The following is a 24,350-nucleotide window of genomic DNA, read 5'->3' as shown; positions in this document are numbered from 1 at the left end:
AAGAAATGGGTAATGGGAGCTGCCTGACAGATTGCCCAACATTTTGATGCAGCTCTTTGTACGGGAGCAGTGCATCATACAAGCCTTTCTTATCTTGAACATGAGGTACCTCTCCATGACTGGGTCAGCGTCTTGCACTCTGTCCGCAAGTGCCTGCATGTCCTGCAGCAACTCGACCAGGAACTGGTCTGTGAGGTTGGACCTCGGCACCTCTACCTCATCACTGCCCACCTCCTCCTCGGAAACCTTTGGAATGGCGTCCAACTCGTCATAGATGAGCGGTTTAGGGAATGGTTCAGCATCATGGTTTTCAGCATGAAGTCCCTTGTCTGTGTGTTGTCCTCTATCCATATTCTGAGTCTTCTCCATCTTTTCGTAATGGACATTTTGGACATGGGTGACCACTTTCGTACTCGATACAGTGCTTGCTGAAACTTTCTCATGAATCGCCTTCTCCTTCTTCTGTATGTAGTGAACGGTGGATGCGTTGACGCCGTAATGCCTGCCAATAGATGCCACACTCCCTCCTCTCGCAAGCCGTTCGAGCAGCTCCACTTTCTGGCTCAGGCACATCATTTTCTTCTGCCTCTTGGTAGTTGATGCATCTCCGGCACTCGTATTGCTCTTGGGAGTCATGATTGAACGATTAGCAAAGCGAGAGTCAAAAACGCAAGTGAAACCAATGGGGCGAGAACAATGATCGAGACCGATGACACAATCTGTATATGTAGGATTGCGAGCATAGTAGCTATCTGCGGGAGGTACTATGCCCATTTTTTGTGGGGGATGTTATCGGATGATGCCGTATTGAGCCTATCTGCTAATTTCAATAACTAGTTAGGTACCCATGCTACGCATGGGTGGGAAACCAGAAGCAAACAGACAATGCAGAAACGCCGAATACTAAAGCATGAAACCAATAAATTCCACTTTCCTGTAGCACCTTCAGTCGCACATCAGACATGGACAGCAAGTTTGTGAAGGACTTCCACGAAAATGTACCCGTTTGCAAACAAACAGGTACGTGTGTTCCATACCCAGTCAATGGCGTATCTGCATATGGTGATCCGCGAATGTCATGTTTAGAAAGTAGAAACCATCACGGCTTTCTGTCATTCACTTGAACTCGATGTCTCTTTTTTCATTCCAAACAGCATAACTCCAATCACAAATTAAATAACATTAATATAAAAAATAAACTTTTAACAACATTAATGGCATAAACAAATATTTAAATCCTGATGTGAAGTTCCGTACGGTTGGGTGAACACATTTACGAATTCAAAATCGTACTTGTATTCACTCAATTCCAATCATCAATTGATACTTTAACAAAACGGTTAACACGATTAACGTTTAACGATTAAACATTACGATTGAATGACGGTTGTATAGGGATATTATCAAATCCGTGCATTGCCGTCATCTGTCCACTTACGGATTCGCTGCAGGTTCGTAATTCTCATCAAAATCTAAACAGTATTTGTAGAATTTCAATAAAAGCCACATCACTGTTCATATCGGTAAATATTATTCCATCGGGTTTGGAAAAACTAGAAAATTGGAAAACTTGGAAAACTTGGAAAAGCAATATTGCCTATTTTACTCCAGGGGGTCGTAGGATTACCCACCCAAAATATCGTTGCGATCAGTTCAGCCGTTTTTGCGGTACCTTCGAACGGACAGACAGACGGACATTTGGTGAATTATTGTAAGATGGATTTAATGAAGCATTTGTATTCTATAACTCACGGAGGATGACTTGTTTTAGTCACTGATGGAACATCCCTCGGAGTGTTTTCATTGTGTAAAATCTCTGATGATGCTTTACCGTAAATTGCAAACTGTAATCTCACTTATAGTGCGGCTAAAATTCGTGCCCACGGAAGCCATGAAAATGCAAATCACATAGCAATGAATGTTCTGTATAAGCAGGTCATGCTCACGGCTTGTAAAAGATGTTTTTTTATACACGTATGTCCAGCTGCTTTATGCATGGCTGGTGAAAGATGGGTTTTATAAATATCAAGCTCGCAGCTCGTGAATTATTTTTTTTGGTGCTCCTGAAAAACCATGAATTCGCGGAACATGGCCGCGAATAGGTGAAAAAAACCCCCGGGATTTTTGCAGAACACTGCCGCATATAGTAAAAAAAAACACGAAATTGCGGGACGTTTTTCCGCGAATAGAGAAACGTGTCGCATTTTATCAACTGCAAATACGCGGATTCCGCGAATAGTGGAACCGTGAATAGCGGGGTCCGACTGTGTGTGTGTGTGTGTGTGTGTGTGTGTGTGTGTGTGTGTGTGTGTGTGTGTGTGTGTGTGTGTGTGTGTGTGTGTGTGTGTGTGTGTGTGTGTGTGTGTGTGTGTATAAATAAATATATACAGTCACATGAAAAAGTAAGTACACCCCATGTAAAGTTTTGACTTTTTCAACATATTTCAACATACAGCTATTTGATCTTAATTTCGACAATATTGATAGATAAAGGTGATATAATATAACAAATATCATGAAACATTTACATTTTGTAGTCCATTGTATAATTTAAATAAACATAAATGCAAATTTCGCATGTGGAAAACGTTGTTAGGGTTAGGTCATATATATACATATATAGGTCAGGTCATATATATACAAGGGCCAGTCAGTAAGCTTAAAACAGTACGCTTAAAATGGCGATATAAATTCGAGAATGTAATGTGTGTGGTTGTAGATGACATATGTTATATCTATGGGTAAGAGTAATGTTTTACCTGTTTTAGATCTGGAAGCATTGAGCGTATGACATCAATAGAGCAGTTCTAAGATGGCAGCTCCCTTAGAAGCATGCACCAGGGAGGAGCAACGTTCTGTCATCCGTTTCTTGGGAAGTGAGGGTGTGAATCCCAGTGAAATCCATCACAGAATGAAGATGCAATATGGTGACGCATTTTTATCACTGCAGCAGGTGTACGACTGGGACATGTATGGTGCGAGTTTAAAAGTGGAGTGTCCAGTGTGGCAGACGCTGCTCGCTCGGGCCGGCCTCACACAGCCGACACACCAGAAATGGTTGCAGGAGTTGAGCGTGTGTTAAGGGAAAACCATTGCATTACACTGGATGAAGTGATCTCCGAATTGAACAATAGCCATGGTTCATCACACCATATCATTCACAACATGCTGGGGTTCCGCAAGGTGTTTGCAATGTGGGTGCCGAGACAACTCACACCCGAACTGAAAGAACAGCGAGTGGACGCATGTGAAGAAGTTCTTCGACGTTTCGAAACAGAAGGCGACACTTTCTTACAGCGCGTAGTGACTGGGGATGAAAGCTGGGTCCACTACTTTCCGCCAGAAACGAAGAGGGCAAGCAAAGAGTGGTGCCATTCAACTTCACCGAAGCCCAAAAAATTCCGCACACAGCCATCCGCTGGAAAAGTGATGCTGATACTCTTGTGGGATAGCTGAGGCCCACTTGTAGAGCATTACATACCCAGAGGGACGACAGTCACCAGTGCCTCATACTGCGACCTCCTTAAAAATAATCTGAAACCAGCAATCGGATCAAAACGTCGTGGACTACTCACTACTGGTGTTTTGCTGCAGCATGACAATGCTTGGCCCCATACTGCCCACGCTACAGCTGCAACAATCGAGGACCTGCATTTTGAGTGTCTTCCTCATCCACCTGACTCGCCAGACCTCGCCCCTTCGGATTACCACATCTTTGGGCCACTTAGAGGTGCTTGGTGGAACCACTTTCCAATCCGACAATGAGGTCCAAGAGGCGGTGCATGAATGGCTACACAAGCAGCCAAAAGATTTTTTATGGCTTAGCCCATCGGACAAAGCCGTCTAGAACAATGTATGTCCCCTCAAACGTATGCCAATCAGAGCTGAGGATTTGGTCACAGGACAGGGTGATGTGATTACGTCTGATGTCATTACAGCGGTGCGGCAGTTGTCTCCCCACACTCTGCCATTTTGATTTCTATGGCATTCATGCCGAACATATCGTCGAACCTGTCATATATCACAACCACCATGCCCTACCTTTACGTTTTTCATTCAGTGTGAAACACAAACAAACTGATTGTTAAAATGATCATCAAATATCGAAAGCATAGACGTTACGGATCTTCCAACAAAACGGTACATATAGGCTTTAGGCGTTAAGCCTCACCTTCAGACCGCTTCGGACAAATTAAGCCCAGTTTTCGTAATACAGTAGTGCATCGTTTCAGTCGTATAATTTTCGTAATAATAATAATAATATTAATATAGTAAATATAATCATAATCCCAACTTTAATCCCAATGTCATGATTACAATGTTAATAGATTGAAGCGGTGAATGGTTCATGAATCAGTGATAAGCGGTGTTCGGCACAAATATTAGTAATCGCAGAAATGTAAGGAATTTGCCTCGGTTTTTTAATGGTAATATCATTTTCGAAAAAAAAAACAAAAAAAACCACCTTTAGAGGCCATTTTTCCCCGCAAGCGGGGGTTGGCCTTTTTCGGGAACTGTGGTTGTTGTTGTTTTTTCGGTCCCCTTTTTGAAGCAATGTTTTACGGCCGGATGCCCTTCCTGACGCCAACCCTTTTTGCTGCCTTTAACGACAAGCAGTATTTTCCGTGTACCATGGACGGGAGGAAGGGTAAGACAAGCAGTAAGAGGAAGCGTATTTTCGAAATATAATGTTAATATTATAGTAAATCTAATCGTAACACAAATCCCTTCATAGTGACTGCAAACGTACTGGAAGTTTAAATATATCATCTTCTATATATGAAATTAGCGGCAGTTTTGTGTCTGTTACGTCATTACGTCTATGATGTTATTACGACAACTGACTCCATGACCGACATTTTAATTTACTAGTAAGCCTACACCCATTCACTACGGAGCTGCAGAAAGAGTCATTCCTCTTTGGGGTATATAGATTACAGTCGATTTATGGTCGGGGCTCAAGAACATTGGGTGTGTGTTCAGTGAACAAGTTTCTGGTGAAGAGATGGCCAAGTGGTTTAAGCATTCGAGCAAGCACTCCATTCAAAACGATTAAGGAACGGCTGGCTTGGCAAGCGTTTGCTAGCTAAATATTGGCACCCTTGCACTTTTTTCAAATAATGCACCATTTCTTCCAGAAAATTGTTGAAATTAATAAATATATTGGTATCCACATATATATTTCTTTGGACTGCAGTGGAACAAAACAAAAAAAGTTGAAAAAATTACTAAATCTTAGCTTATTCCACACAGAAATCTTAAAATGGCCCGGACAATATTATTGGCACCTTTTAGAAGTTATTAGAAATAATTAGATTTCAAGCAGGTGATTCTCCTTTACTTTGGAATTGAACTCACCTGTGGTGAGTTGCAGGTGCCTGCAATATATAAATGACTCATTCAACCAGTACGAATAGAGAAAAGGAGCCATTCTGCTGTTTTGTGTCACTGTGTGTTAGGGTGGTGCTCAAAATAATTTTTAAAAAATATTTACTGGGACATGGCTTTATGTTGTTCCTTTTGTTCCAAAATGAAAAGACACCAAATATGAAAGCAATCTGATTTTATTTAGGGGTGCCACATCAGCCTTCAAACTAAAGGTGTCTCCAAAACTTTTCTATATATGGATCGAAAGCAAAACCAGAAGTTTGTTTTATGAAAATCCACCCTCCACTCACTTTCTTTGTATTCTAGCAAACACAAGTTACAATAGCTGCACAAATAGCACTATATTGCTATGAAAACTCAAATTCAATGATAACAATCCAAATGTTCAGTTCATAAAATGAAGAGACACCATATCACATAATATTAAAAAACCCAAATATAATGAGAAATGTAACTCCTATTTCTGGGCCTGTTTCACCACTGTTGCCTTCTTGGCATCGGGGTACATCTTCCTGTGAGCAGCAACAACTTGGAGCAGAGCTTGCTTTTGTTCTTCATCCTTTGTAAGGAGCTTATTGTAGTCTTGTATCAATGCGACACCCCTTTCTGCCCTGTCGTTCACCACGACTAAGCCACTGGCGGCTTTCTTTGCTTCCTGAAAGCTGGTTTCTTGCTCCCATGAACCAGGATCCTTATCCATCCAATCAGTTGGGGTCCCTAGGATGCTGAAGAAATGCTTGGTGTGTTTTGTTATGAGGCCAGCGATTGACAGGGCGGTTCCTCGTTTGATAGCTGGTCTCTTTGGAGAGGGGTTTTCACCGTCATTTTTCAATGCTTCAATCATATTGATCTTGCTTTCTTTGTCAATTCTGGTATCAAAGAATGCAAATGCCACTAGTACTGGGCTCATGTACCACGTGTGGCGGCCAAGTGCCTTCAAGGCTGCCTGAGCCATCTTCTGATTGATTTGTTCAAACTTTTCCAACTTCTTGAAGAGGTTAATGTCATTCAGGGGAGCCTCAATAGCTTGTGGAGCCCGAAACCAAGCCTGTACATACACAAGGCAGACAAAAATGTTGAAGGCTCGGAGTTCTCTCGCCTCTCGAAGTGTCAAGTGGAACTCTGACCGAAACATGAACACCTGTAGTGAATATAGTGCTTTTGCCATCCATCTGGCTCTGTGCATTGCTCCTGGAGCCATGATCCGGATTCCACGAGGTGGAATTCCTCCCATGTATATGACAGTCAGTTCTAGGAGTTCACGATAATCATCTCATGGCTGCTGATCTTTCAAACACACAAGAACGTTTTTGCTTCCAACACAGTGTCTCCAGATCCCATTTAAGCCTTCCTCTCTGAGAATTGATCGTGAAGAAACTTCCTGTCCTCGGGGTTGGTGATTATGGCCTCCGAATCTGCATGCCTAAGATCAAACGTCTTCTCCAAGGAGGCCTTGAAGGATGCTTCCTTTTTCTCTTGGGTCGCACCACCCCGCTTTGCACCTTTTTGGAGGCTCCTCCATTCTTCATATAGCCTCTCCAAACGATGGATGCAGTGCTGCTTCGTCGTTGTAGGTAGGTGAGCTTTTTCCCAGAACTTCACAACCTCTTCAATGGTGAGGGTTGCACTCTCCCGGGCAGTGCGATTCTCCTTCTTCAGGTGATGGAAAAACAGGACAAGAGATTGATGCACAGTCGGGAGCTTGGCACCTTTGATGGCATCTCCAGAAGTGGACCCAATGAGATACACATTATCCTGAGCCCGAGTTTTCAATGAAACACTGGTACTAGCACATGCCATATCTGCAAAATAAGCAAGAATGTGGGTAAAATCCTGTTAATTCTTACTCCACAGGGTCACTCTCTACAAAAGAGCCACAGTCAATAAGTTAGGCCTACATATTACACACTAAAAAAGCGTACCCCTGACCCCGGGAACCTGTACAAAACATGCATGAAAATTGCCCAGATAGTGATCATAGGAAGTCTCAAAACTGTATGTATAATATATTGTATATATATAATGTATAATGTGTATTGATGTATATTTATTATTTAATGTATATTTACTATATATTTATTTTTAATATTATATTTAATGTATATATATAATTATGTATTTATTTTGTGTATATACAGCCCAAAAAATGGGAATTCCTATTTTTGCATGGGGGAAAATTCATCACTGATGTGGCACCCCTAAATATTATTGGATTCCATTCAAATTTGGTGTGGTTTCCTTTGACACCAAAAGGAACAAAAATAGACCATGTCCCGGAGAAAATCTGCATTTTGCTTTTTTGAAGCCCACCCTACTGTGTGTACCACAATGAGCATGGAGAAAAGAAAGAAAACCAGAGAATTGTCTGAGGAGGTCAGGCACAAGATTGTAGCCAGGCATGGACAATCTCAAGATTACAAATCCATCTCCAGAGACCTTCATGTTCCTGTGTCTACCGTACGCAATGAAGTTGGAAGTTTAAGGCCCATGTCACTATAACCAACCTACCTGGACGTGGCCGCAAGAGAAACCTTGATTGAAGATTGCAGCAAATGATTGTTTGAATGGTGGAGAAAGCACCTCGATCAACTGCCAAACAGATTCAAGCTTATCCTCAGACACAAAGTATGACAGTTTCAACTCGCACCATCCGTCGCCAACTCAATGAAAGGGGTTTCTATGGTAGGAGGCCCAGGAGGACCCCACTAGTGAGAGAGAGACATAAGAAAGCCCAACTGGAGTTTGCCAAAACACACCTGAACAAGCCAAAATCCTCATGGGAGAATGTCCTGTGGACAGATGAGACCAAATTAGAGCTTTTTGGTAAAGCACATCATCTGCACATCGAGAGTATATCTGTGTACATGTGCGGGGGAGGGAGGGGAGGAGGGGGGGGAGTACACATCTGTGGGTTTTGAATGGGGAGGGAGAGGAATAGGGCAAGAGTGATGGTGTGTCTGTGTGTGTGTATGTTTGTGTATGTGTGTTGCGGTGTGTGTGCGTTCGCATGATAATGTAAAGCGCCATGAGGGTCGTTTACTCTGCTTGATGGGGCTATATAAGACTCCTTTATTATTATTATTATTATTTATCTCTATGTTTGCAGAAAACAAAATGAAGCCTTCAAAGAAAAGAACACCTTCCCTACAGTCAAACATGGAGGAGGTTCAGTGATGTTTTGGGGTTGCTGTGCTGCCTCTGGCACTCAGTGCCTTGAATGTGTGCACGGCATCATGAAATCAGGAGGTTACCAAGGTATTTTGATGCACAATGTTGAACCCAGTGTGAGAAAGCTGGGTCTCCGTCGAAGGTCATGGGTCTTGCAGCAGGACAATGATCCCAAACACACTTCAAAAAGCACCCAGGAATGGTTCAAGACAAAATGCTGGACTGTTCTAAAGTGGCTAGAAATAAGTCCAGATCTAAATCCCATTGAACACCTGTGGGGAGATCTGAAAACAGCAGTTGGGAGAAGACACCCTTCAAATCTGGGAGAAATGGAGCAGTTTCCACAAGAAGAGTGGGCCAAACTGCCAGTGGAGATGTGTAGGAAGCTCATTCATGGATATAGGAAGCGCTTGACTACAGTTATTTTGTCCAAAGGACGTGCTACTAAATATTAAGTCTCGGGTGTCAATAATTTTGTCAATGCCATTTCTTTTTATTTTCTGATTTAAAAGGATATATTAAGTTCTGAATCAAAAACAAATGTTCTGTAATATTAACAGTGAAATAAATAATTGTGGAGACCAAATACTTTTGTCAATTTCAACTTATGTTTCGAGAAAATTGGGAGTTATTTGAAAAACGTGCAAGGGTGTGAACATTGTTGGCCACGACTGTATATGTGTGTGTACATATTGTTGCTTTTGTGGTTGTAGATGACGGAATACCATAGTAAAGATGGGATTGTGTAGTATTATCATGGACCATGGACGAGTAGGAGACATCTCGATGTATTAAGTAGAGAAATTGGAGCTTAAGTTGTTTATGTGTTTTCACACGAGGGGTGAAGCTATGGTAATTCGATGGGAGTTAAGATTAGTTTTCCCCCAGTACGTGATTGCCCTCTGTAGCATTAATACGAGGGATATTTCACCATTGTCCAGCTAATGTTGCACTTTATTTGTTGTGTTCAGCGTTCGGTGTATCAGAAAACTGATGCTGGGAATGAGATCCTGCAAGCTCATCAGTCGAAGTACTGGGAGAAGATTAAGGTAAGGGTATGGTCCATTTCAATGTACTTAACTTTCATTTCCCAAGTTAATTCTATTGGACTTTCTTCACCTTTAACACCCAGCTAGTTCATTCGGTCGACGCTGATGACAGCATGATATTGACTTCGTCTTTCATTCCCCAATACTATTTGTTTATCAAAACACTGTTGTATTTGCTGGTATTAAAGAAGTAATGGTGTCGCTTTGTTTAAAAACCGTTTTTACAATGTAGGACTTGCAGTCTCTTACCAATGCTGATTTGTATGGGCAGATGACTGTATAGAAGGCAAACGATGTGTTACATTTACAACACATTTTGCAAATGAGAGATGAACATGGATTGATCAGAAAGTTTGTAGCTTAACATGGATACAGGAAGATAAATTAAAGGTGATTGCTGAATTCAATTGTTCACATTATTGTAAAAACACAAAAAAAATCGAATGGTTGGCGAGGAGTGGAAGGGAAAAAGGTGGGGGAGAAGGAATTTTTTTTTTCAATATAAAGAATTTATGTTTATGTCAGGTTCACAGATTTGATGGATGTCATTGTTGATGTGCCATACTCAGTAAAGAGTGCCAGTTCTGTCAAAGCAATCTTTTGGCAAAGGTTATGCTGCAGGTGGTTTTTCATTGTGTTTCCCAGGAGTCATTCAAGGTGTGGATTTGTAAGATGGCTCAGACACCTGCAATAACTCGCGTACTCTTCACAAAAGACAGACTATTGTATCTTTCATGTTCACCAAGACAAATGCTGGCAGGAGGGTCCTCCTGCTTGACTTCTTTCTATAGGATGCCACACACCTTGATGTATCTCCCTGAATGAGAAACACCAGGGTGACAGTTTGTAGCTGTGTTCAGATTAGAACCTAGGCTAGATAGCTTAAAAGCGAGTGCGCACATCCATCCCTCTTGGTTATAAATTTTGATTTTTGATGTACCATACTCTTTAGAGAGCATTGGTGCTGTTGAAGCAGCTTCTTGGTAAGGGTTATACTGGGTGGTTTGCCATCGCCTTCCCAGCATTTTTTCCATGCGCTCTCCTTTTAAATGCTGTGTGTCAAGCAAGGACACAGCACATTACATTTTTTAAAGTCTTTGGTATGACTCAGATGGGGTTTGAACCACCGACCTCCCAGACTCAGAGCGGATGCTCTAATCATTACGACACCAAGTCTGGTATAGTTTTCGATAGATATGTTTAAAATATTTGGCAGCAGCCAATTATCTCTCAACAAATCAATCATTGAATATTCTTTTTCTCTCTTTTGAGATTCAATCTGCTCTCAAATAATGACTATCTTTTGAGATCATTTTCAATGGATTTAAAGTTTTGCAGCAAGAAGGGGATAAAACCTGTATTTGCGAGTAATACTGGTCTAATCAGTTGATTTGCCTTGTCAACCTTGTCATTCTTGTTTTAATCCACAGCAAGAAGATAATGAACGGAATTCCAACAAGGTTGAGAAAGTTGGTGAGCAAACGCAAGAAGCCATCGCAGCATGCCAGCGGGGGGCTCAGATCCGTGCCCAGCGGTAAGCAAAACATCGGATCTTCTCGTGGACTTTCATCGCACCAGTCACGCTGTGCCTTGGAAGTTTGCATTCATCTTTTTTTCATTGTTCTGAGTTTTTCCGGAATCATTAATGTAAATGGTTATCAATTTTACTGCTTATATTATATTGAAGAAATTTATCTTATTAATATGTGGCAATCAATTTGAAGAATTTTGCCATAGTGCTTGTTTATTCGTAATAGGTTGCGCATATATTTAACCCTCCTCCTATAGCGTAGGATAGGCTTATTACTGTTGTAGTGTTTGTGTCTACAATTAGTGCCCCCAATTTTTTATGGTACCAGAGTTTCTTAGACTAAATCAGTATCAGTATCTTATCAGTAGAGATCTTATCTTATCAGTATCTTAGACAAAGTACTAAATCAGCATTTAGAAAACATTTTCCTGCACTTTCAACATTCCAAATTTCCAAACTGTATCTATGTCTGAGCTGTATCCCGGGGCCGGCTGGGCCTTTCCAAATTAAATTTTACATCGATAATGGGAATAAAACGTGTACAAGGTTGACATAACTTTTTTGACCTTGCCCTAATTTTTAAGGTATAGACCCATATATACACATTTAAATATTTTTCACCACATTTAGACTAAGGTTTTCCGATCCGAACTAAATTGTCCTCGCTAGATAGCCGAGAGCAAGTCGCATTTATGCTTAATTTACATCGTACCTCTCAGAGTTAAAGGTCAAGGTAAAATGGTGGTCTGAAAAAAACCCACATTTTTGTCATTGCTCAATTTTGCCAATGCGGTATTTCAGACCACTTGGTCTTCCAAGTTGTTTTTGCATCATAATAGTGGATCTGCACTGAAGTTATGCACCTGATCATTGTTTCGTGTCCTTGACTTACCTTTTTGGGATTGTGACCTAATTAACAATTGGGATGAGTTCATTTTTCATCATACCATGAATAATTTTCTTCCGATTTTCATGATGTTGAGTTTTATGGATAGACTGTTGATGGGGGCACATTTTCTTAATCTACACTCCATTCCATAAATGTTGAAGGTCAAGGTCATATATATTGTGGTGAACAAAATATGGCCATCATTGGATTGTGGGCCAAGGGTAAATTGCGGGCGATCGTCAACAGTAAGTCTCCCCCCTTCAGGGGGAGGCTTGCCCTTGGTGATCACTTCGTGATCGTAGTTATCTGATTTTAATTCTTGTTTTTGAAGACTTTATGACCAGTAAATGTAAGATATGGTATTGAAAATAATTATACCAACTAAATGCACGAATAATTATACCAACTAAAAGTGCTGCACTTGCAAACGATGTGATAATTTATTATTGGTACATTTATACAATCAAGCCTCGTGTTGGCTTAATAGTTGGAGTGACTGGCTTAGGATCTCAAGATTTTAGGGTCCCGAGTTTTAGCCACTGTCATGCGTTTTTTTGTTTGTTTTTTTGTTTTTTGCAGTTACGTCGAATTTTGCAGTCACGAGAAAGGGATTGCAGTGTTACAATTAAATTTACTATATTATTATTATTATAACATTATTGGCGCTGAGGAAGCGCCTCTAGCGATTGACTTCCAGCCAGTGTAACGCTAATTCCTGTCACAGGAATTCTGAGATCATATAAGTGGGCGTGGCAGTTCCTGATTGGTTCGTGTTGGGGAACGCCTTCTCGCTGCCGACGTGACGTAAATTCGCGCACGCGCACTGGTGATTGGCGCTGAGGAAGCGCCTCTAGCGAATGACTTCCAGCCAGTGTAACGCTAATTCCTGTCACAGGAATTCTGAGATCATATAAGTGGGCGTGGCAGTTCCTGATTGGTTCGTGTTGGGGAACGCCTTCTCGCTGCCGACGTGACGTAAATTCGCGCACGCGCACTGGTGATTGGCGCTGAGGAAGCGCCTCTAGCGAATGACTTCCAGCCAGTGTAACGCTAATTCCTGTCACAGGAATTCTGAGATCATATAAGTGGGCGTGGCAGTTCCTGATTGGTTCGTGTTGGGGAACGCCTTCTCGCGGCCGACGTGACGTAAATTCGCGCACGCGCACTGGTTAGTATTACAAAGATGATGTTACTGTATTAATAAACCGAGGCTAATTACTTACTCCTGTGATAATTAATACACCGCTTCTCACTGAGTCATCCTTCATTTTTCACATAAAAAAAAAACATTGCCTCAAAAAAGAGAACCATGACAATTACAACTACATGTGGGCAGGGTACAGCCCGAAGTGGAGATCGGTTTCTGAGGTTTGGGACATGGAATGTAGGGACAATGACAGGGAGATCAGGAGAAGTGGTGGAAGTATTGGTCATAAGAAGAGTGGACATATGTTGTGTGCAAGAGACGAGATGGAAGGGAAGTGGTGTGAGAATGGTGAAGGGTAGGCAGGGACAGAAATACAAGTTTGTGTGGCAAGGGTGCCCGGAGGGCGTGAATGGTGTTGGTGTCCTGTTTTCTGAGGAGTTTGTAGACAGTGTGGTGAGTGTGACTAGAGTGAGTGATAGGTTGATGATGGTGAAAATGATGATTGGAAAGCTCTTGGTGAACGTCATCTCGGGATATGCTCCGCAGGTTGGTCGAAGCGATGAAGAGAAGGACAAGTTCTGGTGTGCGATAGAGAAGCTGATGGAAAACGTGAAAGATGAGGAAGTTGTTGTGGTAGGAGGAGACCTAAATGGACATGTGGGAAGGAGTATGGATGGTTTTGAGGGAGTTCATGGGGGTTATGGATATGGTGTGAGAAATGGAGAAGGTGAAAGGATTTTGGAGTTTGCTGATGGAGCTGATTTGTTGATTTGTAATACTCAGTTCCAGAAAGAGGATAATAAGCTTGTGACATACACGTCAGGTGGGTCGACGACAACCTTTGACTACCTGATGGTGCGTAGGTGAGATAGGGGGCACCTCCGAGACACAAAGGTGATCCCGGGGGAGGAGGCTGTTTCACAGCACCACTTGGTTGTCTGCGACTTAAGGGTGAAAGGTGCGAGGAGAGCTCGGCGGGTGAAGTACCAACCGAGAATGAAGGTGTGGAGGTTGAAAGAGGTGACAGTAAGGGAGGCATTAAAAGAGAGGCTGAGTAGGGTCCAGGATGATGTGGTTGAGCTTGAAAGTGGTTGGATGTCAATGAAAGCTAGTCTGTTGGGAGCCGTTGGTGAGGTATGTGGATGGACAAAAGGACCACCGAGGCACTCGGAAACATGGTGGTGGGATGATGAAGTTGGAAAGAGGATTGACGAGAAGAGGAAGAAGTTCAAGGAGTGGCAGAAGGCGAAGGGTACGGGAGCAGAAACAGCAGAGCATGAAAGTTATAAGGCAGCCAGGAAGGCTGCAAAGAAAGAGGTAGCAAAGGCGCAGGAGGCATGGAGGAAAATGTTCGGAGAACGCTTGGATTTGGAAGAGGGTCAGAAAGCAGTATTCAGGATTGCAAAGCAGATAGCGAAAGAGAGGTGTGATGTGATGGGGGGTGAGTTGCTTGAAGGATGAAGTGGGACAAATCGTTGTCGACCCAGATGGAATTAAAGGAAGATGGAAAAGATATATGGAAATGCTGTTGAATACAGAGAATGAATGGGATGGCAACATAGAGAGTAACCCAGTTTTAGGACCGGCAGAGAAGATAACTGAGAAGGAAGTTGAGGAAGCGATAAAAGCAATGAAGGGTAGAAAAGTGGGAGGGCCGACGGGAGTTGTGGGAGATATGTTGAAGGTAGCAGGAAGTTGGGGTGTGAAGAGAATGACAGAGATCTGTAATCTGGTGGTGAAAGAAGGCCGCATTCCAGTGGATTGGGAACTGAGTACCCTCGTCCCTCTATACAAGGGGAAAGGTGACCCTCTGGAGTGTGGCTCGTACCGAGCGATAAAGTTATTGGAGCATGGAATGAAGGTATTGGAAAGGGTGTTGGAGAGGAGGATAAGGAAGAAAGTGAAGATCGACGAAATGCAGTTTGGATTTATGCCAGGAAGAGGAACGACAGACGCGCTTTTCATTGTGAGGCAGTTGCAGGAGAAGTACATGGAGAAGAGGAAGAAGTTGTTTCTTGGGTTTGTTGATCTGGAGAAAGCATTCGATCGGGTTCCACGCAAAGTATTGACATGGGCATTGAGGAAGTTAGGAGTGGAGGAATGGTTGATCAGAGTAGTGATTGCAATGTACAAAAGAGCGCGCACAGCTGTAAGGACGAAGGACGGGAACAGTGGTGAGTTTGAGGTGAAGGTGGGAGTGCATCAGGGGTCGGTACTAAGTCCACTACTATTTGTAGCTGTGATGGAGGTGCTGGCTCAGAACGTAAAGGAGGGTTTACCGTGGGAGTTGTTGTATGCAGATGATCTGGTGTTGATTGCGGAAAGTATGGATGGACTGAAGGAAAAGATGAACACGTGGAAGGAATGTATGGAGACAAAAGGTCTGAAGGTGAATATCGGAAAGACGAAGGTGATGGCAAGTGGTAAAGCATGTGGTGAGGTGGAAAGAACTGGGAAGTGGCCCTGTGCTGTGTGTAGGAAGGGTGTCGGAGTGAACTCCATTCAGTGTACAATGTGCGTTGAGTGGGTTCATCAAAAATGTAGTGGTCTGAGAGGGTCATTAACCAGTGTGGCAGCCACATTCAAATGTAAGGTGTGCACAGAGGGAGCTGCAGATGGAGGAAATGTTGAGTTGGATCTTGGAGACGGCGTGAAGCTGGAAGGTGTGAAAACATTTTGCTACCTCGGAGACATGCTGAATGGAGAAGGTGGATCAGACTCGGCAACGGTTGCTCGAGTGAGATGTGCATGGAAGAAGTTTCGGGAATTGAGTGGCATGCTGATGATGAGGGGAGTGTCGTTGAAGCTGAAGGGAAAGGTGTATGCTGCATGTGTGAAAAGTGTTATGATTTATGGGAGCGAGACATGGGTAATGAACGTAGAGCAGCAACGAAGGTTGGAAAGGGTGGAAATGCGAATGGTTCGACGGATGTGCGGAGTATCGTTGAGAGAGAGGAAGACAAATGATGAATTGCGAAAGATGATGGGAATAGAGCCTGTGATTGATGCTGTGAAGAGGAACAGGTTGAGATGGTTTGGTCATGTGTTGAGGAAGGATGAAAGTGACTGGTTGAGAAGAGTGATGGAAATGAATGTTGAAGGAAGTAGAAGATGGGGAAGACCGAGAAAGACTTGGCTAAAGATGGTGGAAGAAGAAATGCGGGCAAGGGGGTTAACAAGGAGAGATGCAGAAAATAGGGCTAAATGGAGAATATTGTCATGGGGACCGCAAGGCTAACCCCCGCTCTAGCAGGGGAAATGGCCTTAAAATGCATGTTGTTGTTGTTGTTGTTGTCACTGAGTCATCCATGAACCAAACACCGCTTCAATCCAGTAACTTTGCAGTCATGACAAAGGGATTACAGTGTTGTGATTATATTTACTACATTATTATTAACATTATTATTATTACGAAGATGATGTTACTGTGTTAATAAATCGAGGCTAATTACTTACTCCTGCAATAATTAGTACACCGCTTCTCACCGAGTCATTCATGAACCATACACCGCTTCAATCCAGTAACTTTACTGTCATGACAAAGGGATTGCAGTGGTACGGTTATATTTTCGATATTATTATTAATGTTGTTATTGTTATTACAGAAACGATACTACTGTATTAAGAAACCTGGGCTAATTTGTTTGAAGTGGCCTGAAGGTGAGGCATGAAGGCATGAAGCCTAAGGCCTATACATACTGTGTCGTCCGAAGACCCTAATGGCAATGCTTTCGATATTTGATGATCATTTTAGCAATGGGTTTGTTTGTGTTTCACACTGAATGAAAAACGTAAAGGTAGAACATGGCGATTGTGATATATGACAGGTTCGATGATATGTTCAGCCTGAATGGCATATAAATCAAAATGGCGGTGTGCGGAGTCAGACGTCGTACGCCGTAATGACATCATAGACGTAATCACATCGCCCCTGTCATGTGACCAGAGCCTCAGCTCTGATTGATGTATGTTTGTGAGGGACAGACATACATACGGACAGCCAGACACTGTTCTAGATGTCTTTACCCTATGGGCTGCACCGTAAAAATTGTCATAAATTTGGTGGTTGGCACCATAAAATCACTCTCCCACCATTGGCTGACATTCAGCCCCAGCTTCTATGAATCTTCTACAATGCTTGACTGTAGATATTGTCCATGAATGAATCTTCTACGATGCGTTTGAACAATATCTCATTAGAATTCCAAACCGTTTTAACCTTATACCCCGTTCTCACTTGAACAATTTTCTACACGAATGCCGTGCGACTACCAAATCGCACAGGGCGTACGGGAGTCGCACGGCAGTCTGTTGATTATTCGCACAGCTTGTAGGGGTGTTGTGTGTAATCACTGGTAATTCGGACGGGTCGCATGCCCGTGCGAGTTTTTTCAACTGTTGAAAATTTCCATACGGCTGTCGCACGTTTTGCATAGTTCGCATTGGTCGCATCGATTTTATGCGATTCACGCGGATCGAACGGCGCTTGTACGGTGGACGCACGGCGCTCTGATTGGTTGTACGGCGGTTGTACCACATGCGCACAGGTCACACGCCAGTTGAACAAAAATCGCACGGTGCTTGCGCTGGACTCGTTGAGGTTGTACGGCAGTCGCACGGCAGTCGCACGCAACTTGAACCGGAAAAGTCACATGAGAGTTTAACGGCAGTTGTACAAGTGAGACTGCGCGGAAAAAAACAGGGAAATTCGTACGGAAATCGCACGGCTGTACGATTTTTTAGTCGCACCGCAGTTGTACAAAAAATCGTTCAAGTGAGAACGGGCCTTTAGAGTCACTTGGATAGTGTACATGCCTCCAGATGTGCTCATCCCAATGTTTGTAACAGGATAACCATTTTAACATTTTTTTTGCTTGCCTCTTTATTAGCATGCATTCAGCTTTATCAGCATTCATATACATTCTTTGCCATCAGTTCCAAAGGAAATGGGGTCTTCCCAGAAATCTTTACATGGAGTATCTTTCACCAACGAAAAACTTTACTTTATGCACGCTTGTCCTGCATTACTTCAGTACTGGGAGCAATTAGTGGAATTATGCACATGCTCAGCCAACCAATAATTGCACTGGTACTATTCTACTGTTTTGGTAACTAACAAGTTAGAGCAGCCCTCATCTCAGGTCATGATAATAGTAAGGAAGTTATTTATTTTGGCAAATTGCATGTGTATTGAAAAAAAATAAAAACCTTGGTGCTTCTTGGACTCCAATGAGTATCTCATCCCTATAACTTTTGGAAGTATATACAGACTTGGCATTTAATATGGAATTATTTTTTTTTCTTGACTTGGGTTTACTTTCTGAACTCGGTATATCAATCTGGTGAGTTTCTTTTACGCTTCGGTGATTTCTTTGTTAATAGAACCATGTCACTGATTGCCTGTCGCAGCAAGAAGTCAATAACAGGATTATATCACAGGTGGCATGACAAAATGTACGGACAGGTACATTTGACGATTGGCTTCACAATTGGGTATATAAGGGTTGTTGCGTTCTGTATTAGTGGAAAACAACTGCTGCATGTCTACAAAAGTTATTGCCGCTTCCCCTGGAGATGGTCCCTCAACTCGACAATGCTGTTTGTCATTTAGTGGTGGCTTTACGAAATTCCGGCATGAAACAGCGTGCTATTGCTCGGCAGTATGGCATCACTCAAGGTCAGGTGTCAAAGATCCTGAAACGAAATGCTCAGAGGGGTGTCCCTACTCCAATACCGAGGTCAGGACGTCCCTGCAGAAACACAAGGAGGGATGATCGCCAGCTGCACCGGTTAGTCCGCAATGGCCGTACCAAGTCAGCTAATCGGCTTAGGGCTGAGTGGCAGCAACTGACAAATGTGCCTGTATCCAGAAGGCTAGTCAACCAATGACTGGTTCAAGCAGGCTATCGTGCCAGGCGTCCCCTGAGAAAGCCACGTCTGATCAGACAACACCGCCAGCGCCGATTGCAGTGGGCCAGAGAGCACCGTCAATGGCAGCCAGGACACTGGAATCACGTGATCTTCAGATACAAGTCTAGATTTCTGGTCTATCGTCAATATGGCCGCGTCTGAGTGCGCAGACAAGTGCAAGAAGCCTACAACGAAGATTGTATAGTGCCAAGAGTCCAAGCTGGAGGTGGTGGGGTGACCGTTTGGGCTGCTCTTCATGCAGGGGCAAAACTGACCTGATTGTTCTGAATGGAAACCTGAACCAGTTCAAGCACAGGGCCATTCTGGAAGAAACATTGCTTCCATTTGTTCGTGCAGCCTTTTGAGGAAACTTTGTCTTCCAAGATGACAATGCACGGCCTCATCATGCTCGCATGATCCAACACTTTCTTCCTGACCGTGGTGTAGAGCATATGGAGTGGCCTGCCATGTCCCCGGATATGAATCCGATGGAGAACTTGTGGGCAGAATTAACGCGTCAAATCGACAACTTGGACCAGCAGCCTGCCTCTGTGCGTGAATTGCACCAGGCTATTGTAACTGCATGGCAAGCGATTCCTGTCCAAACCTTGGCAAATCTCGTGAACAGCATGCCTCAACGTGTACGTGCTCTCCTGAATGCTCGTGGGGGTTACACGAAGTTCTGAACTGTAATTTTACTGTCCGTAATCCCAGTCGTAATTTAACTTTTGTTTTTGTTAAAAACATTTTTTGGCTAATGTGCAAAATAAAGAGATACTTCTGGAAAACGCACAGAAGTTTAACACACTACTGTCCATGAATTAAGTTCGATATCAGTTTACATCACTTTCAAGGATCAATTTATTTGCTTCGAAATGTCAAATGTGGTTTTTGTTTCTTTTAAAGGTCACTTTAACAAAATCTAAAATAATTTCAACATAATTCCAATTAACTTTTGGTTCTAAGTCATCTTGAAAAGTAAGTTCACCCCCACAAAAAAACATTCCATATTAAATGCCAAGTCTGTATATACAGACTTGGCATTTAATATGGAATTTTTTTTTTTCTTGACTTGGGTTTACTTTCTTAACTCAGTTTATCAATCTAGTGAGTTTCTTTTACACTTTGGTGATTTATTTGTTAAAAGAACCATGTCACTGATTGTCTGTCGCAGCAAGAAGTCAACAACAGGATTATATCACAGGTGGCGTGGCAAAATGTACGGACAGGTGCATTTGATGATTGGCTTCACAGTCGGGTATACAAGGGTTGTTGCGTTCTGTATTAGTGGAAAACAACTGCTCCACGTCTCCAAAAGTTATTGCCGCTTCCTCTGGAGATGGTCCGTCAACTCGACAATGCTGTTTGTCATGGAGTGGTGGCTTTATGAAATTATGGCATGAAACAGCGTGCTATTGCTCGGCAGTATGGCATCACTCAAGGTCAGGTGTCAAAGATCCTGAAACGAAATGCTCAGAGGGGTGTCCCTACTCCAATACCGAGACCAGGACGTCCCCGCAGAACCACAAGGAGGGATGATGGCCAGCTGCACCGGTTAGTCCGCAATGGCCGTACAAAGTCAGCTAATCAGCTTCGGGCTGAGTGGCAGCAACTGACAAATGTGCCTGTATCCAGAAGGCTAGTCAACCAACGACTGGTTCAAGCAGGCTATCGTGCCAGGCGTCCCCTGAGAAAGCCACGCCTGACCAGACAACACCGCCAGCGCCGATTGCAGTGGGCCAGAGAGCACCGTCAAAGGCAGCCAGGACACTGGAATCACGTGATCTTCAGTGACGAGTCTAGATTTCTGGTCTATCGTCAAGATGGTCGCGTCCGAGTGTGCAGACAAGTGCATGAAGCCTACAACAAAGATTGTATAGTGCCAAGAGTCCAAGCTGGAGGTGGTGGGGTGACGGTTTGGGCTGCTTTTCATGGAGGGGGCAAAACTGACATGGTTGTTCTGAATGGAAACCTGAACCAGTTCAAGCACAGGGCCATTCTGGAAGAAACATTGCTTCCATTTGCTCGTGCAGCCTTTCGAGGAAACTTTGTCTTCCAAGATGACAATGCACGGCCTCATGGTGCTCGCATGATCCAACACTTTCTTGCTGACGGTGGCGTAGAGCATATGGAGTGGCCTGCCATGTCCCCGGATATGAATCCGATAGAGAACTTGTGGGCAGAATTAACGCGTCAAATCGACCACTTGGACCAGCAGCCGACCTCTGTGCGTGAATTGCAGCAGGCTATTGTCACTGCATGGCAGGCGATTCCTGTCCAAACCTTGGCAAATCTCGTGAACAGCATGCCTCAACGTGTACATGCTCTCCTGAATGCTCGTGGGGGTTACACGAAGTACTGAACTGTAATTTTACTGTCCGTAATCCCGGTCGTAATTTAACTTTTGTTTTTGTTATAAAAACAAGGTCAAAAAGTTTTAATTAAAACAAAAGCCGCGTCGATGTTACACAATGCCTAGATGCAGCTGTGCCTATAACGTCGATGTTATAGGCACAGGACATTCCTATTGATTCGATTACTTGATGTTATTTTTGTGCAAAGTGAAAATATATCTCGGCAATTTCCCGTGTGTGGCGACGAATTTTTAATATATCTCGGCATTTTCCCGTCTGTTATTTCAGGCGGTGTATGACTGACCATGCCGCGAATTAAAAAAAATATATCTCGGCAATTTCCCATGTGTGGCGACACGTGAACGAAGCTATGCTCCTCTCTCCACATTATTGTGACGACGTATAAATTAAATATTTCATCGTGACGATTGTCATCAAATGGACGAATTTTTAATATATCTCGGCATTTTCCCGTCTGTTATTTCAGGCGGTGTATGACTGACCATGCCGCGATTTAAAAAAAAAAAATCTCAATGGACTTGAAGTTACAGGCCTTTGAGAATTCATTTCGTTCTATAAAGGGCAACTTTCATCGGATTTTCTTCCCGTTTTTTTTCAACCGAGTCTAAAACTATGTTAGCGACTGTGAAAAATGAAATGATATATCGAATTTGATTTGAAATAAAACTGTGTGAGAGAGGAAGACACCACGGGCCTACAAAACAGGCCTCAAAGCTATGCGATTTAATAAAATGGTGGATATTTGTTTATATGAAGGCTCTCCCAGAATGGGTGGAGCTATGGTTCCCAGAATGGGTGGAGCTTTGAGGTTTTGTCTTCTCTGCAAGAACAAGAAGAAGAAGAACAACAACAACAACAACAACAGCAGAGGGCACTCTATGAGCAGCGTCTGCGACGCGGCTAAAAATTTGACTAATGTGCAAAATAAAGAGATACTTCTGGAAAACGTACAGAGGTTTAACACAGTACTGTCTATGAATTGAGTTCGATATCAGTTTACATCACTTTCAAGGATCAATTTATTTGTTTCGAAATGTCAAATGTAGTTTTTGTCTTTTAAAGGTCACATTAACAAAATCTAGAATAATTTCAACATAATTCCAATGAACTTCTGGTTCTAAGACATCTTGAAAAGTAAGTTCACCCCCACAAAAAAAATATTCCATATTAAATGCCAAGTCTGTTTATATATATATATATATATATATATATATATATATATATATATATATATATATATATATACAGTGAAACCTTGACTTACGAGTTTAATTCGTTCTGTGACCGAGCTCGTAACTCAATTTGCTCGTTTCTCAAATTAAATTTCCCCATTAAAATGCATTGAAATGCTATTAATCCGTTCCAGCCCCCCAAAAACCACACCAATTTTTTTTTAAATATACAGTATATATAAAAATATCTCGCGCTTTATATTTCACCTGTATGCAGCATACAAGTTGGCAGGATGGCCTGGACTGGAGGTACGCACACTTGACTCTAAACTGTCCAGCCTGGGTTTGAATCCCGACCCAGCTATGACCTGTCATGAGTGAATCACAGGCAGGGTGATCATCAATGTGTGTACCGCTAAACTGGGCACCCCGTTTGCGTCCCATTAGTTGTTGGATGTTAAGGATCTCACCGTGTTTTCCACAAAGAGAAGGCGAGCTATCGCCGGCACTCTGAACAAGTTGTGGCCTGGCATGCTCTTCTCCTCTGCCGTTGTATACGTCCTCCTCGGCATCTTTTTCCAGAAGAGCCCTGTCTCGTCACAGTTGAAGATTTGCTGGGGGATGTATCGTTCGGCTTCTATGAGTTCGGCAAAAGTTATAATAAAATCTTCAGCTGCCTTCACATCCGAGCTTGCTGCCTCACCATGCCTGACGACGGAGTGAATGCCGGTCCTCTTCTTAAAATTATCAAACCATCCCCGACTGGCTTTGAATGACTCTTCCGATGCCTCGTCCGTTGATGTTCCCGCCGCCTGCTGCACCAAATCCCCGTAAATGTCTCGGGCCTTCTCACACATGATGTTCTCGGTCACGGTATCTCCTGCGAGCTGCTTCTCCGTCAACCACACAAACAACAACTTCTCCATCTCTTCATGGATCGAGGTCCGGAGCTTTGAAATAATCGTAACGCCCTTGGCTGGCGTTATAGCCTTTATCGACTCCTTCTGCTTCAAAATCGTACATATCGTAGAAGTACTACGATCGTACTGCCTCACCAAGTCGACAACACGCACACCTCGCTCATGTTTTTCGACGATTGCGTGTTTTATATCCAAGCACATCATCCTCTTCTTCTTCTCAGTACTGCCCTTGGCACTCAATTTCTTAGGACCCATGGTTAAAACTAAGAAATTTTCCAAAATAACCAAAATGCGAAAACAAAGCAGCAGCTATATACGGCAGAGATGCTTGCACGGCAAGATAACCACGTGACCGGAACCCACCTGGTGGCGGGTGGCGTTAGCTCCAAAATAACCAAAATGCGAAAACAAAGCAGCAGCGATACACGGCAGAGATGCTTGCACGGCAAGATAACCACGTGACCGGAACCCACTTGGTGGCGGGTGGCGTAAGCTCGTAACTCAGATCTCGGCTCGCATCTCAAAGCAATAAACCGCCCGAGCGACGGCTCGTATCTCGGAAAACTCGTAAGTTGGTGCACTCGTAAGTCAAGGTTTCACTGTATATATATATTGTAGCCACGTGAAGTTGTTCCAGCTGCCTAGTGCGAATCATTGTGGATCTGCAGCTCTTTGAGATTAGATGGACATTTTCTTTTTATATTTTATATTTAAAGCACAAGCAGTCATCCTTGGCTTCGTATAATTTATCTGTGATTATTAAGGCTTGATAGTGGTATGGCTTTTTCTGATTGGTGAGAT

The 24,350-nt window shown here is 43.0% G+C and overlaps 1 protein-coding gene across 2 annotated transcripts in view; it reads left to right on the top strand.

Annotated features, from left to right (window-relative positions):
* Positions 1–24,350, top strand: part of LOC137420694 (drebrin-like protein B) — a 118,803-nt gene that overhangs the window by 73,032 nt on the left and 21,421 nt on the right. For both annotated transcript variants that reach the window (XR_013622502.1, XM_078772403.1), the window contains exons 6-7: positions 9,528–9,605; positions 11,036–11,139. Coding sequence is in view for 1 of the 2 variants with exons in the window: in XM_078772403.1 (XP_078628529.1) it covers positions 9,528–9,605; positions 11,036–11,139 (182 nt within the window). In the remaining variant the exon portion in view is untranslated. The remainder of the gene's footprint in view (positions 1–9,527; positions 9,606–11,035; positions 11,140–24,350) is intronic.

This window comes from Myxine glutinosa, chromosome 2 (genome assembly GCF_964187855.1).
Source record: "Myxine glutinosa chromosome 2, kmMyxGlut1.1, whole genome shotgun sequence".
NCBI classification, from domain to species: domain Eukaryota; kingdom Metazoa; phylum Chordata; class Myxini; order Myxiniformes; family Myxinidae; genus Myxine; species Myxine glutinosa.
Note: the sequence above shows the minus strand (reverse complement) of the source record. Positions and strands in the feature narration are given on the sequence as shown.